We start from the raw sequence: 14,100 nt of genomic DNA on the forward strand, positions 1-14,100 counted from the left end.
AAGGCATGGTGTCCGAAAAGATCCTTTTAATACTGATGTCAAAGAGTGTACTGCCTACGTTTTCTTCCAGAAGGCTTATGGTTTCAGGTCTCACCTTTAGGTCTTTAATCCATTTTGAGTTTATTTTTGTGAATGGTGAAAAAGAATGGTCAATTTTCATGCTTTTACATATGGCTTTCCAGTTTTCCCAGCACCATTTGTTGAAAAGACTTTCTTTTCTCCATTCTATGCCCTCAGCTCCTTTGTCAAAGATAAGCTGTCCATAGATGTGTGGTTTTATTTCTGGGCTTTCAATTCTGTTCCATTGATCTGTGCACCTGTTTTTGTACCAGTACCATGCTGTTTTGATTACTGTAGCTTTGTAGTATGTTTTGAAGTCAGGGATTGTGATGCCTCCCGTTTTGTTCTTTTTTCTCAGGATTGCTTTAGAAATTCGGGGTCTTTTGTTGCCCCATATGAATTTTAGGATTCTTTGTTCTAATTCTGTAAAGAATGTCATTGGGATTCTGATTGGGATGGCGTTGAATCTGTAGATTGCTTTAGGTAGAATGGACATTTTAACTATGTTTATTCTTCCAATCCATGTACATGGAATGTCTTTCCATCTCCTTATGTCGTCATCCAATTCTCTCAGAAAGGCCTTGTAATTTTCATTATATAGGTCCTTCACTGCCTTAGTTAAATTTACCCCAAGGTATTTTGTTCTTTTTGTTGCGATTGTGAATGGTATTGTATTCTTGAGTTCTTTTTCTGTTGGTTCATTACTGGAGTATAGAAATGCTACTGATTTATGCAAATTGATTTTATACCCCGCAACTTTGCTGTAGTTGTTGATTACTTCTAACAGTTTTCCAATGGATTCTTTGGGGTTTTCTATATATAAGATCATGTCGTCTGCGAACAGCGAGAGTTTCACTTCTTCCCTCCCTATTTGGATTCCTTTTATTCCTTTTTCTTGCCTGATTGCTCTGGCCAGGACCTCCAGTACTATGTTAAATAAGAGTGGTGATAGAGGGCATCCTTGTCTCGTTCCTGTTTTCAGGGGGATGGGGTTCAGTTTTTGCCCATTGAGTATGATGTTGGCTATGGGTTTGTCGTATATGGCCTTTATTATGTTGTGGTAGTTTCCTTCTTTGCCCATTTTGTTCAGATTTTTTATCATAAATGGCTGTTGGATCTTGTCAAATGCCTTCTCTGCATCTATTGAGATGATCATGTGGCTTTTATTCCTCAGTTTGTTGATGTGGTGTATCACGTTGATTGATTTGCGGATGTTGAACCATCCCTGTGTCCCTGGTGTGAATCCCACCTGATCCTGATGTATGATTCTTTTGATGAATTGCTGAATTCTGGTTGCCAAAATTTTGTTTAGAATTTTTGCATCTATTAAAACTGCTCAGTTGTTTTTAACTTGTCTGAAAAAACCTGTCAACGTCTACCTTTTAGGGACCCTTATGATCCTCAAGTCGGCCTGCAGCAACAACCCGAGCTACATAGACAGGCTGATCTCGGTTTTTATGCGCTCCCTGCAGAAGATGGTCCGAGAGCATTTAAATCCACAGGCAGCGTCGGGCGGCGCGGAAGCAACTGCAGGTGAGAAACTTAGTGCCCCCAGCCCCGCCCCATGTTTTTTCCTCAAACTTTAACACCTAAATGGTGCCAGCTATGTGCTTGAATTCTAAAGCAGGCATGAGTGTGCCTATTTTTATGAAATTTATCATTTGCTCGTATCAAAGAGGTTCTGAGCATTTCGTTTAAAAAACCAAGATGAGACTCATTTTTAAAATGAACTTTTAAAATTTGTGAATTCAAGAATGAAGAAGTTTTTAAATGGTTGGACATTTATGTGGAACATTCACCACTGAATGAGAGTTATGTAATGATTTTGCTTTAAAACGGATTGCTGAATCAGAGCTGTTACTTCTGAAAAAGAATTAAGTCAGACGTTCTAGACCTAAGCAGTGGGCTCCAGGGATCTGTGGTCTGTTGGTTTGGGGCAAGGAGCTGTGGTTGGCACTGCTGCTAGATACATCTTGAACACAAGTGCCGTGAGCGTGACTTCGGGGCTGGGCTGTACCCTGGGCTGCCGGCCCTGGTCCCGTCAGCTCCTCCCTCGTGGAAGGCTCTTAGAGGGCCGCCCCTGCAAGGTGGGGTAGTGAGAAGGCGATGAGGCACTGAATCCCAGAGCCCTCGTCGCTGTGGAAAATATTTGCGGGGGAAATGGGCAGAGTCCAACATGCCGCACGACGGGAAGGGGTCGCCTGCTGACGTGCCTTTGTAGAGACGGCTGGGTGCCTGCTCTTTCTCCCACAGCGGGAACAAGCGAGCTGGTGATGCTGAGTCTGGAGCTGGTGAAAACGCGCCTGGCTGTGATGAGCATGGAGATGAGGAAGAGCTTTATCCAGGCCATCCTGACCTCCCTCATTGAGAAATCGCCGGATGCCAAAATCCTCCGGGCCGTGGTGAAGATTGTGGAAGAATGGGTTAAGAACAACTCACCGATGGCAGCCAATCAGGTGAGCTGCAAGGAGAGTGCTCTAGCAGGTGACCTTCCTTTGCACGGAAGGAAAGTTCAGATGTCACTTTCTCAGCTCTTCCATCTTAAGAGTCTCAAGCAAAACATTTTTCTCTCCCGTATTCGTATTCACAGTATCTTTCCTGCAAGTCCATTCAGATGGATTTTTCTCACTGTGCTTAACAGATTTTAAGTAGAAACTTGAGATAACTGGTCATTTATCTTAATGCGGTTTTACTTTTGTGAAAATGTTGAATGAACGTTACTTGTTAATCTTTTAAGGTGGTGAAGGTGAGCCTAATAATAGCAGTACTACTCATGATGAGGGACTGTTATCTAACTCAGTAAGCTGCTTGCAAACTTTGATTTGTTTCATAATTGAGTTGCTTTTTCTTCAAAGTGAGCTGCATCCACTAGGAAACGCCATCAGCCTCTGTCTCGACGGTAAGCTCCGAAGACAGCCGGAGCCGACTTTGACTGTTCTGTTTAGAAATGACCTTGTCTTACTTCACTTGACAAAATTGTAGGAGCTGAAAAAATAATAGAGCAGATTGCTGAATACTTTTGAATGTGTCTTTTCAAATAGAAGTGATTGACCTTTTCTTTTAAAAAAAAATTTGTACAGACACCTACACTCCGGGAGAAGTCCATTTTGCTTGTGAAAATGATGACCTACATAGAAAAGCGTTTTCCGGAAGACCTTGAATTAAATGCCCAGTTTTTAGACCTTGTTAACTATGTCTACAGGTAATTGCATCAATCAAATATTGCATATATTGATCCATAAGGTGTTTTCTGACTGACCCAAGTAACATGTCTTTTTAATCTTTTAGTTATACCTGAAATTTAAATATTCATTTAAATACTAAATCACGTAACATATTTTGACGTCATTAATGAGCCTTTGGCTCAAATGCTGCATCAGCCTACAGAGATTTGTAAGATACTCTTGGCTTTCATGGTGGCGTTTCAGAAAGTTGGTATCCATGTGTTTTCTGCTTGGCGGGCTGCGGCGTCTGCTGTCCGGCCATGTGGTGTAGCTGTCCTGTCTCAGTGTTACTCTTTCACTTCCAGAGATGAGACGCTGTCTGGCAGTGAGCTGACTGCGAAACTCGAGCCTGCCTTTCTCTCTGGGCTGCGTTGTGCTCAGCCACTCATCAGGGCAAAGTTTTTTGAGGTTTTTGACAACTCTATGAAACGTCGGGTCTACGAGCGCCTGCTGTACGTGACCTGTTCCCAGAATTGGGAAGCCATGGGGAACCACTTCTGGATCAAGCAGTGCATTGAGGTAGGCCGGGCTCGGCTCGCCATCTGTGGGCGGGACACTGAAGCCAGGAGGTGTTCACATGCTCTAAGATGGATTAGCGATCTCTACCATTAAATTGCTCTTGATCTCTAGTAGGAAGAAAAATCATGCAAAGCTGTTTTCATCTAAAGCTTTTTTTGGGTGGGTTTGAAGCCCTTTAATCAAAAAGTTGTTAATATTCCTTAGTTTGTAGGTAAAGATTCATTTTTCTTCAAATATAAAAACGGTAAATTCTGTCTACATGCCATAGAAAATTTAATGTACTATAATTGTCAGTAGTAGTCATTCTTAAAGTGGGAAGATAGAGCAGCCAGGCCGGGCCAGCCGGACCGTGCTGGGCTCTGATCCCTTAGTGAGGAGTTAGTGCCAGTGATAAAGGTCGGACTGTTTCCATGGATGGTACGTCAGATGTTCTGTGACGTTTCTAACAGGACCGTAGTAAGACTTCTTGTTTGTTGTTCAAATTGGCTAGCCCTCACTCTTGGCTTAATCACCGACTTAGTACACCAGGCAACTTAGGTTCCCATAGCAGGTCACCAATGCTGTGCAAGGAACCCTCATGCTTGCCCAGAATGAATGAAACTAGGTGGCCAGTTGCTTTGTCTAATGAGACAACTGAGATGGACAGTTGTGAAAATCTCTTTGGGGGATAAAGAAGGGAGTTGTGGCACTGTAGTTCAGTTAGAGCTTGTTGGCATATTTCCATTTGTGTGAAGGTAGTTTTCTCAGTGCTGTACACCACATGGATTTGGAACTTGGCTAATGGCAGCACAATGGACAGAGTTCCCGGATTTACTCATCATTCATTCGAGAGACCTGTTGGTCGGTATTAGGTGGCAGGCCCTGGCACAGGTACTGCAGATAGAGAGGTGAAAGGATGTTGACTGGGACAGCTACACGGGAATCGATGGAGGAGGGGGCAGGCTGAAGGGCACAAGCCCGGAATCCTCTATTCCTGCCCTCCTGTGTCTTGTGTATCTGCTCCCTCACCAGGTGTCACTAGTTCAAGGTCCTTTACCTCCCTCCCTTCCCTCTTCTGCGTCCCTCTTGTGGCCACCAGCATAGCCCACGAGGATGACAGGAACGGTTTCCTTGGTGTGCACCCATCTGCCCTCCCATCCACTACAGTTTTCTTTATTGTTGAAACATTGCTCTTGAAGAATACAGCAGATCATGTCGCTCCTCATCATCGTACTCGGCACAAAGTCCAGCCTCCAGAATACTGTCTTGCTGGCCCCCGAGTCACCAGACCCTTGCCTCCTCTCCAGCCCCATACTGTCCCTCTCTCCCTCACTCGTTAGTCTCCAGCCACACTGGCCTTTCGTGTTCTGGAACTTGCCACACTCTTGCCACGCAAGCTAAGTGTTGAAGTTGGTCTTGTCCTTCCCTCTGACACTTCAGCTCCATGAGGGCAGAGGATACAATCTCCGTGAAGTTGTCAAGTGAATCTCCAAGGCCTCACACAGCCCCGAGTGGTGCTCAGTAAATAGATGCCGAAAGAATGCAAGAGTAGCTTGCTTGGAGGCGGGCAGCCTGAGCAAAGGCCTGTGGCGAAGCATGCTGGGGTGTGGGGAATGGTCACAGAAGTGTTCTGCGCGGGGTGGCGGGGGGGGGTGGGGTGTTACATCAGGGAGGAGCATGTGAGCCCCGCTGAGGAGCGTGCCCTCCCCCAGGGCTGTGGGAAGCCGTTGGAGGGTGGGGGAGGGGAGACCGGGCTCAGCTGTGTGGAAGGACATGATTTGAGAAGAGTAAGCCTGGAGATGAGTTAGGAGGTTCTGTCCAGGCGGGAGGTGACAGCTGCCTAGGTATTCAGGAGGTAAGACTGGCAGGGCTGGGTGATGTGGTGTGGGAGACGAGGGAGAAGGAAGACAGATGGATGAAGCAAAGGTGTCTGTCTCCTTTGTCTGGGAGGTGCCTCTGTGAGAACAGACGGGGAAGCCCATCTGGTAGGGGAGAAAGATGCTGAGCTTACACTTAGACCTGGAGTCAGGGGTACCTGACAGGTGAGGGGCGTCTGGGAGGGAGGTTCAGACACTTCGTCTCAGCTCGAGTGGAGTGTCCAGCAGTCATCAGCACGTGCGGACCAGTCGAGATGGCTAGGTGTTAACTGTGGGTCCACACGCCTCAAATGCCAGGCATATGTCTTAGGTGTGTCTTCTCTTCCATGAACTCTCTAGCTTCTTTTGGCTGTGTGTGAGAAGAGCACTCCCATTGGTACCAGCTGCCAAGGAGCTATGCTCCCATCCATCACCAACGTCATCAATCTGGCCGACAGCCACGACCGAGCAGCCTTCGCCATGGTCACGCATGTCAAGCAGGAGCCGCGGGAGCGAGAGAACAGCGAGTCCAAAGAGGAGGTAATGCTCCAGATTGCACGCTGCCTCCTGTTCACAGTAGGACCCCATTCTGCCGAAGAATTCTATGGCAGCCTTAGATATTTTTAGGGCAAGAGCAGTGTATTGAAACCAGTCTCTGCATGAAAGCTCAGTGTGCTACCTGCATTCAGTTCGATTTTTTGAAGTTAGAATTGATAAGCATCTTGTGATGCCTGTAGTTTTGAGATTGGTCACGCTATTGTGATACAGTGCTGCTTGGTACAGGAGATTTTACTGTTTGGTGATTTTTCTTTCCAAGCGAGAAGTAGCCCATGTTGAATTAGGAAACACTGCTCTGACCACACCATACTAGAACCGTCGCTGTAGCTGGCTCCCCAGCGGCCTGCTGGGGACCTCCCGGACCCGCCTCCTTCTGGCAGGGCAGCTGTGGAGGCCCGGCCGGCCGATGCCTTAGTGCTGATGGCTCCGGTCCTCCACGAGGGAGTGGCGGACGCTGCTCCGGATGCAGGTCTTTCAGCCGTGCTTCCTTTAGGTTGTTAGCTTTCGGAAGCTCGGTCTCTCTGGAGAGTTGGGTTTTAAAAGACAACTAGCCAGTATTGAAGGAGGAGGCGCACCCTCTTTGCTCTAAAAGGGGTAGTTTGTTCCTTCTCTCATGGAGGATTTCTGCTCGTTATGTTAAGGAATAAGAATGTAAAATTTTTCTCACTGTTGCCAAATACTGGATCATTTGATGATTTGATCTTCTTTCTGTAACTCTCCTGAGTGATATTAATTACCAACTTGAAAATGATTCTTCTGAGTTTTAAAGGGCGCACACCAAGTATTGATAACTTAACTTAGAGGCTAGTTTGATGATTGAATTAGTGACGGTGACTTCCCAGAAGCTTCAGACAGAAATAAGATTTATTCTTCTTTGAGAATGAGTTGTGTAAAACCTTGTATCAAGAAGGTTCTTTTCCCTGACTGATGATCTGAATGGGCAAGGCAGCTAGGCAACTATATTGTGTTTTGAGGAATGATAGGCTGTAATCCCTAGTAATCTTTATTATTTTTACTGTTTAAAGTTGATAATTTTTTATTTTGCATTCCATAAACTAAACATGAAAACAAAACAATGACATTTTAAGAATTTTTTTTTTTCCTTTTTCTCCCCAAAGCCCCCCAGTGCATAGTTGTATATTGTAGTTGTGATCCTTCTAGTTGTGGCATGTGGGACGCCGCCTCAGCATGGCTTGATGAGCGGTGCCATGTCTGCACCCAGGATCCCAACCCGTGAAAACCTGGGCCGCCAAAGCAGAGTGCACGAACTTAACCTCTCGGCCATGGGGCCGGCCCCAACAATGACATCTTCATACTGTCGTTTAAAAAAAGAGAGAGAGATCTGGTCTATTAATTAATAGGTCTGGTCTAGTTAATATTGTTGTTTATTTATTTTAGAATTCAAGGTTATTTAAATAATTATAAACTTTCAGGAAACTAAAATTTTACTTGCCGAAAACATAACCAGAAGTACATAGGAGTTGTGTTTGTTGGATTTTATTTGACCTTTTGGTTTTGCTTATTTGTGTTGGTGGTTGTTTTTTTAGGATGTAGAAATAGATATTGAACTGGCTCCTGGAGATCAGACCAGCACACCCAAAACCAAAGAACTTTCTGAAAAAGACATTGGAAACCAGCTGCACATGTTAACCAACAGACACGACAAATTTCTGGATACTCTCCGGGAAGTGAAGGTCAGTGTGCAAGCTTGGAGGGAGAGTGGGGTTGTTTTTTCCCCGAATATTTTGAATCCCAAACCAGGATTCTTCCACAGCAGTGTAAGGTTCTCTTTTACAGATTACTCTTCTTTTCTTTCCCATCTCAATTGAAACCTTTACAGTTCTGTGAGACTCTAAAGTGGATCACATTTTATATAAAGATTTGAGAAAGAAACTACAGTGTCTTGTGGGAGAAAATAAGAAAAAACAGTTATTTTCTCCACTATTATCCCTTGAAATAAATGGTGAAATTGTTTATTAAAAATAAACATATGAGGAGACATTGCTGGATTATCTTTCAAATACAATAGGAAAGGAGAAAATGAGAATGGGCTCATGTGGTCCATCAGTTCCGCTTTGGTGAGGGAACCTCCTGAGGCATCTGTTTTGAGATCAAGCCAGGTAGAAGCTCTGGCTTCCAAAATTCCTCAGGCTAGTTAGAGGGATGATCATTGTTTGGTAACGATTGAGAGAATTAGTTAAGGCTCCATATACCATGTTAGTTTTGAAGAGTATTACAAAGAAACAGTGATGATTCTGTTCATATCAGGAGCTAGGTGAAAAAAATTATAAACAAACTACTGATCACAAATAATCTTTACATTTAATCTTTTCTGGTGACTTATCCTGAATTTGTGCATTAAATCAAACTTTGGACTTGTATCCAAGTGACACAATTGTGGTGTTGGGTAAACATAAGACGCTTGATCTTCTGGTGTATGGGACAGGAAACAGAGCACCCTTCTGTGTGTGGATGACATGCTCTCGTTCACAGACCCATCTCTCCCGCCCTCACTGCCAGAAAGGGGTCGTGGCTCCACATTCCGAAACCCAAAGGCCTTTCTTGGTGATGGTCACCGTGAGCAGTCACCATGTCGATGCTGACCCATGGGTTGCTTTGGCACAACTCTGATGATCAGCTCGCTGTGCTAGGTCTATCAGGGTACCTTTTAGCAGTACATTGCTAAAAGTGTCCATGTTTGGTTCTGCCTCTTTAGATTTTGTCCTTGGCTGACTTGGTCACAGCTGCTCACCTCCTCATCCCCTGTGGGGCCTTTGCTGCCCTCTGGACTGTGGTTGGGGTAGAGTGAACATGGCCACACATGGAGAATGTTCCCACGGGCATCTCCATGGCCCTCTCTAGCTGAGGCATCATGGCCTGCGTTTCCAGTCCTGCCCTTCTTAGGAAGATTACTCAGGCTATGGTCTCATTGTCCTTATTCACCCTTTTCACATTTTATCTTACTTAGTCATTCAATGGATATTTATTGAGTGCCCACCATGTACCAGGCACTGTTCTGGGCACTGGAAATATCACTGAAGGAAACAGACAAGAGTAGCCAGTCCTCATAGGGCTCCATTCTAGTGGGGAAGTAAGTGATAATCAGAAAGAAGTGAAATCAGTATGTGCTCCGCCAGGCAGAGAGGTGGCTGCTGCGGAGAGAAAGCAGCCAGGAGTGTTCGGGAGTTGGAGTTCCTGTTACTTTATCCCATGTGTTTATGGAAGTTAGTTTTCATGTTGATATTTTTTGTACAGCCAGGTGGGGTTACAAAGCATTGCATTCACAGTTTGGGCCCTGACCGTTTCATTCCTGAAGCCCGTCTCCCTGTGCAGTGGTCGGGGCCAGGCAGCTCCTCTATATGACTTGTTTCCGAGTCCAGAGGGACTGAGAGGCGTCTGAGCGGGCCCTTCACGCCAGGCTCACCTGCTCTTTCTCTTTGCTCTGAGCCTCTTGTCCCAGGATTGACTGTCTTACTCTGTGTGGGAAATCTGTTGAAGCCAGTGTCCCCTCTCTGTTCTCCCTGGCGTTGCTGGGCCACCGCAGTGCTCATGCTTCTTCACCTCTCTTTGTGATAGTGTGTAAATGAGCATGAGCCAGGACCCTCTGGAGTCCCCCGCTCTCGGCTAGAGAAGGGCAATTTGTTTGGCTGGTGTGTAACCACATGTGGCCCTTCAGTGCTCTTGGCTTCTGCTAAATTGACTTGACCCGGTGACTGGGGTGAAGGGAGCAGCTACATGAGATCACCAGGCCTGAGTGTCAAATAGGAATATTCTTCACTTAAGTGTTTTCTCCCATTTTCCTTGACATATTTGTATCCTTGATTTTTGGGTTTTTTTTTTTCTTTTTGTAAGGAAAATTGGCCCTAAGCTAACATCTATGCCAATCTTCCTTTATTTTATGTGGGACCCCACCACAGCATGGCCTGACGAGCAGTGCTATCTGTGCCTGAGATCTGAACCCTCAAACCCTGCTCTGCGGAAGCGGAGCACATGAACTTAGCCACTCGCCCACTGGGCCGGCCCCTGATTTTTGCGTTTTGATAGAGGCATGAATATGAGGGTGATTTCCTTTCTTGGGTCTGCTATGGGAAAAGGGAAGCATAATCATGACTCATGTGTCCCTGATGCTCTATCTCCATGTTGGGGGCAGCAGGCCCTGTGATGAGCTTGCAAGCGTCAACCCAAGCCCCTTGACACCAGCTGCGTGATGCCAGATGGGGCCCCGTGGGCCTGATGGGCTTCACACATGCTGGAAACCTGGCTGTTGATAAGAAATGTTAGCAGCTAATTCACATTTTCTAAAGCAACAAAGCTGTGGACAAAATCAAATGTATCTGCATATTTGGCACACCCTTGGGTCTCAGTTTCCAGCTCTGGTCCCAGTCGTAGGGTGTACGTTACAGTCCAGTCGGTTTTCCATCTTTGTCCGCTGTCAATTGCAGAGACTCTGAACTTTCACGCTTCTTGATTTGTTCCTCAGAATTGTACCTGTTGGCAGATAACTTCCCTCATATATGTATGCTGCTTCTATTTTCTCTTTCATGTTTCCAGGGGCCTCTGCTTTGATGGCACCTGGGGTACCTCTCATTTACACTTTCATTGTGTTCATACTTCTCAGACATGGTGGACTCAATAATGTTAGGAATTGCCCTTAAAGGTTAAAAAAGTAAATGTGTCACTGATGAGCCCCTTACCCACGTCTGTGCTTGGCTGCTAAGCACGCCGTGGGTTTCTGTCGCTCAGAATCTGTGTTTTCACTCTGGCATGACATCTGCTCAGATGTTGGAAAGTTTGAAAGTGGAGGAGTCTCTGATGATGAAAGGGACAGTGGTGCCTCCTGAGCACCGGTCTGAGGCACCTGTGTGGCAGGATCGTTAGCACCCGCCTGCGCCCAGCTACACTCATCTTTCTTCTTTCTGTAGACTGGAGCACTGCTCAGCGCATTCGTCCAGCTGTGTCACATTTCCACAACGCTGGCAGAAAAGACGTGGGTCCAGCTTTTTCCCAGATTGTGGAAAATTCTGTCTGACAGACAGCAGCATGTGAGTATATTTTTATCCTGTTTTGGAAAGTATAGTTTTAGCTTCTGGGAAGTATTTATGAAAGAAAATAATCTTGAGTTTCAGACGATGAGGAAACTACTGACTTATCTAAGAGCGAATTATCCAAAATACTCCCAGATGCCGTGTGGGCGAGGCAAGCTGTGCTGGCTTGTGAACGAAGACCTGAATTTGCTCTCTTTGGTTGCAGGCTCTGGCTGGTGAGATCAGCCCGTTCCTGTGCAGTGGCAGCCACCAGGTGCAGCGGGACTGCCAGCCCAGCGCACTCAACTGCTTCGTGGAGGCCATGTCCCAGTGCGTCCCTCCGATTCCCATCAGACCCTGTGTCCTGAAATACTTGGGGAAAACACACAACCTCTGGTTCCGCTCCACCTTAATGCTGGAGCACCAGGCTTTTGAGAAAGGTCTGAGTCTGCAGATCAAGCCGAAGCAAACGACAGAATTTTACGAGCAGGAGAGCATAACGCCACCCCAGCAGGTGAGCCGCACCTCATTTCGTTCCTTATGTCGTCTTTGCCAGTGTCCTCCCGGTTTCAGTAAACCTCTTGCAAGTGATTTTACGTTACAACACAGTGAAGTTGCTCTAGTGAAAAAAAAAGGTTTTGTCCTGAGCACTCAGAAGTCATGATCTGTGTTTTCAGGAGATCCTGGATTCCCTTGCTGAGCTTTACTCTCTGTTACAAGAGGAAGACATGTGGGCCGGTTTGTGGCAGAAGCGTTGCAAGTACTCGGAGACGGCGACCGCTATTGCTTACGAGCAGCATGGATTCTTCGAGCAGGTAGCTGCTGCGGAATGACTGGCTGATGAAAGGCCGTTTCTAGTGTTTCTTCACTGTAATGTCCTCAAGTCAGAATTCACATTTAAATAAGAAGTGTACTGTTGTATTTGAAGCATTTATCCTACATGTGAAGGCCCCTTGATTGGTGTCTCAATTTAAGAGAAATGTACATATATGACACGAACATTTTTAAAGCCCAGTCCTAAATCCTCTCCTGTTAGTTGCTAATATGGATGCTTTTTATCTGCAGTCATTGGTCCTGTTGGAAATGGCAGGTAGATGGCGTTTAGTGTTTAAATTTTAATCCTCGGACTTGTCCTTTCAATGTAGTGTGGGCCACTGTCACAGGATGAGCTTCTCAGCCCTGTGTAGGACACTGAGCCACAGAAACCCCAGAAGCATAGGCACAGACTGTGGCCCTGCTCTTGGAGGCAGGTCTGGGCAGTCTCTCCTTCCGTTCTGTCTGGGGAATTACACACCCTGGGCTCTCCTCCCGCTCTCTTCTCTTGTCTGTGAATAGAGAATTTCGAGTGTTCAGTGATATAGAGAAGAGTATGAGGCACTCCCAGGTCTGTGATCCAACTGGCCCTAAATAATTCAGCGATGGCCGTGGTAAAGTTCCTAGTTAAACAGTGGCTTAAAAGCATTATTAACTTTTTTAGGCACAAGAATCCTATGAAAAGGCCATGGATAAAGCCAAAAAGGAGCACGAGCGGAGTAACGCATCCCCCGCTATTTTCCCAGAGTACCAGCTTTGGGAGGACCACTGGATCCGGTGAGCTGCGCGGCGGTTGGTGTCTTTAAGAATCAGTTACGGGAACCAGTGCAAGCTCTGAAGTTTTCTCATAACGAGCGTTTTGAAAGGGGACTTTGCTACTTTCTTTATGGCCCCATAGAGAAAAGAACAGACAAAAATCTAAGAAGAACTTAAAAGTCTCAAGTAATTAGAAGTGTCTGCTAGGGAAACAGCAAATGATCCTGCCTCTCCGTGGCTCTGTGCTCTGCGCTCTTTGCCGGAGGGAGGGCATTCCTGGTGCTCCAGGGAGCAGTTTCTTCCAGAGGGCAGGTGGAAGATGGAGCCAGACTCAGCCCCCCACAGAAGCCCTCCCTTCTCTCTGTGTGGGGAAAAGTTTTTTCCCTCTGTAAGGTGGAAATAAACACCGCGAAGGCCTGTGCCTGGCCCTCTCTGAATCTGTTGGTAACTGAACCTTTGCTCTTGGCTCCCTCTTCTCCCAGGTGCTCTAAGGAGTTGAACCAGTGGGAAGCCTTGACGGAATACGGCCAGTCCAAGGGTCACATAAACCCGTACCTGGTCCTGGAGTGCGCTTGGCGGGTGTCCAACTGGACCGCCATGAAGGAGGCGCTGGTGCAGGTGAGATGTCCCTCCGCCTCCTGCCCACTCCGCCACTCTCGGGTTACAGTCCCCACAGCTGCGCGCTTCCTTTTGCCAAAGCCCTGACTCTCTGGAGACGTCGCTACTCTTAGGACAAGCTGGGCATTCTGGCAGATGAAAGATAGCTCTTGGGAAGCAAGAGTTATTTTTGGTTATCTCTAACACTTTTCCTAAATTTGAGTTCAATTATAAATTGTTGTTAGTTCATCAATCAATTACAATAATAAGTATCAGATGTGGAGACCTTGGAGTCTATGAGAAAACAGACTAATAGTTCCTGGAGAGATTTGAAGAACAGGCGGTTTTATTGGTGGACTCGGTTTGCAGAAGTGCTGCTGGGAGAGAGTACGGCAAGCGTGAGTCATAGGAGCCCAGGGCCTGGCAGGTTCGTTGCTGTCGGTAAAAGTTTGTTGAATGAAACTGTGTCATCTTCAGGGGGTGTTATGTCTCACGGAAGTGATGACTGTGCAGTGTCAGTGTAGTTGAGTCATCTCCTTGGTTGAGCACCGCGTTTTAAAAAAATTAAACTCCGTCCAGAGGCATTTAGGACACGATGGGAGAGTGGGCGCAGAAGTACAATTCCCTTTCCCCAGTGGGAGGCTTCCGGCAGGAGCATCAAAAGCTGCTGGACGGGGCAGCTCTGTGTCATCTGAACCCCGTGACACATTGTTC

The 14,100-nt window shown here is 46.3% G+C and overlaps 1 protein-coding gene across 11 annotated transcripts in view; it reads left to right on the forward strand.

Moving 5' to 3' along the window:
• TRRAP (transformation/transcription domain associated protein) overlaps nt 1-14,100 on the forward strand; it is a 117,214-nt gene that overhangs the window by 72,213 nt on the left and 30,901 nt on the right. For all 11 annotated transcript variants that reach the window (XM_070484186.1, XM_070484190.1, XM_044747309.2 and 8 more), the window contains 11 exons: nt 1,447-1,593; nt 2,314-2,516; nt 3,141-3,262; nt 3,590-3,803; nt 5,999-6,178; nt 7,744-7,890; nt 11,119-11,238; nt 11,447-11,734; nt 11,898-12,035; nt 12,698-12,810; nt 13,272-13,407. In XM_070484186.1, coding sequence (XP_070340287.1) covers nt 1,447-1,593; nt 2,314-2,516; nt 3,141-3,262; nt 3,590-3,803; nt 5,999-6,178; nt 7,744-7,890; nt 11,119-11,238; nt 11,447-11,734; nt 11,898-12,035; nt 12,698-12,810; nt 13,272-13,407 — 1,808 coding nt within the window. The remainder of the gene's footprint in view (nt 1-1,446; nt 1,594-2,313; nt 2,517-3,140; nt 3,263-3,589; nt 3,804-5,998; nt 6,179-7,743; nt 7,891-11,118; nt 11,239-11,446; nt 11,735-11,897; nt 12,036-12,697; nt 12,811-13,271; nt 13,408-14,100) is intronic.

Source organism: Equus asinus, chromosome 14 (assembly GCF_041296235.1).
Source record: "Equus asinus isolate D_3611 breed Donkey chromosome 14, EquAss-T2T_v2, whole genome shotgun sequence".
Lineage (NCBI taxonomy): Eukaryota > Metazoa > Chordata > Mammalia > Perissodactyla > Equidae > Equus > Equus asinus.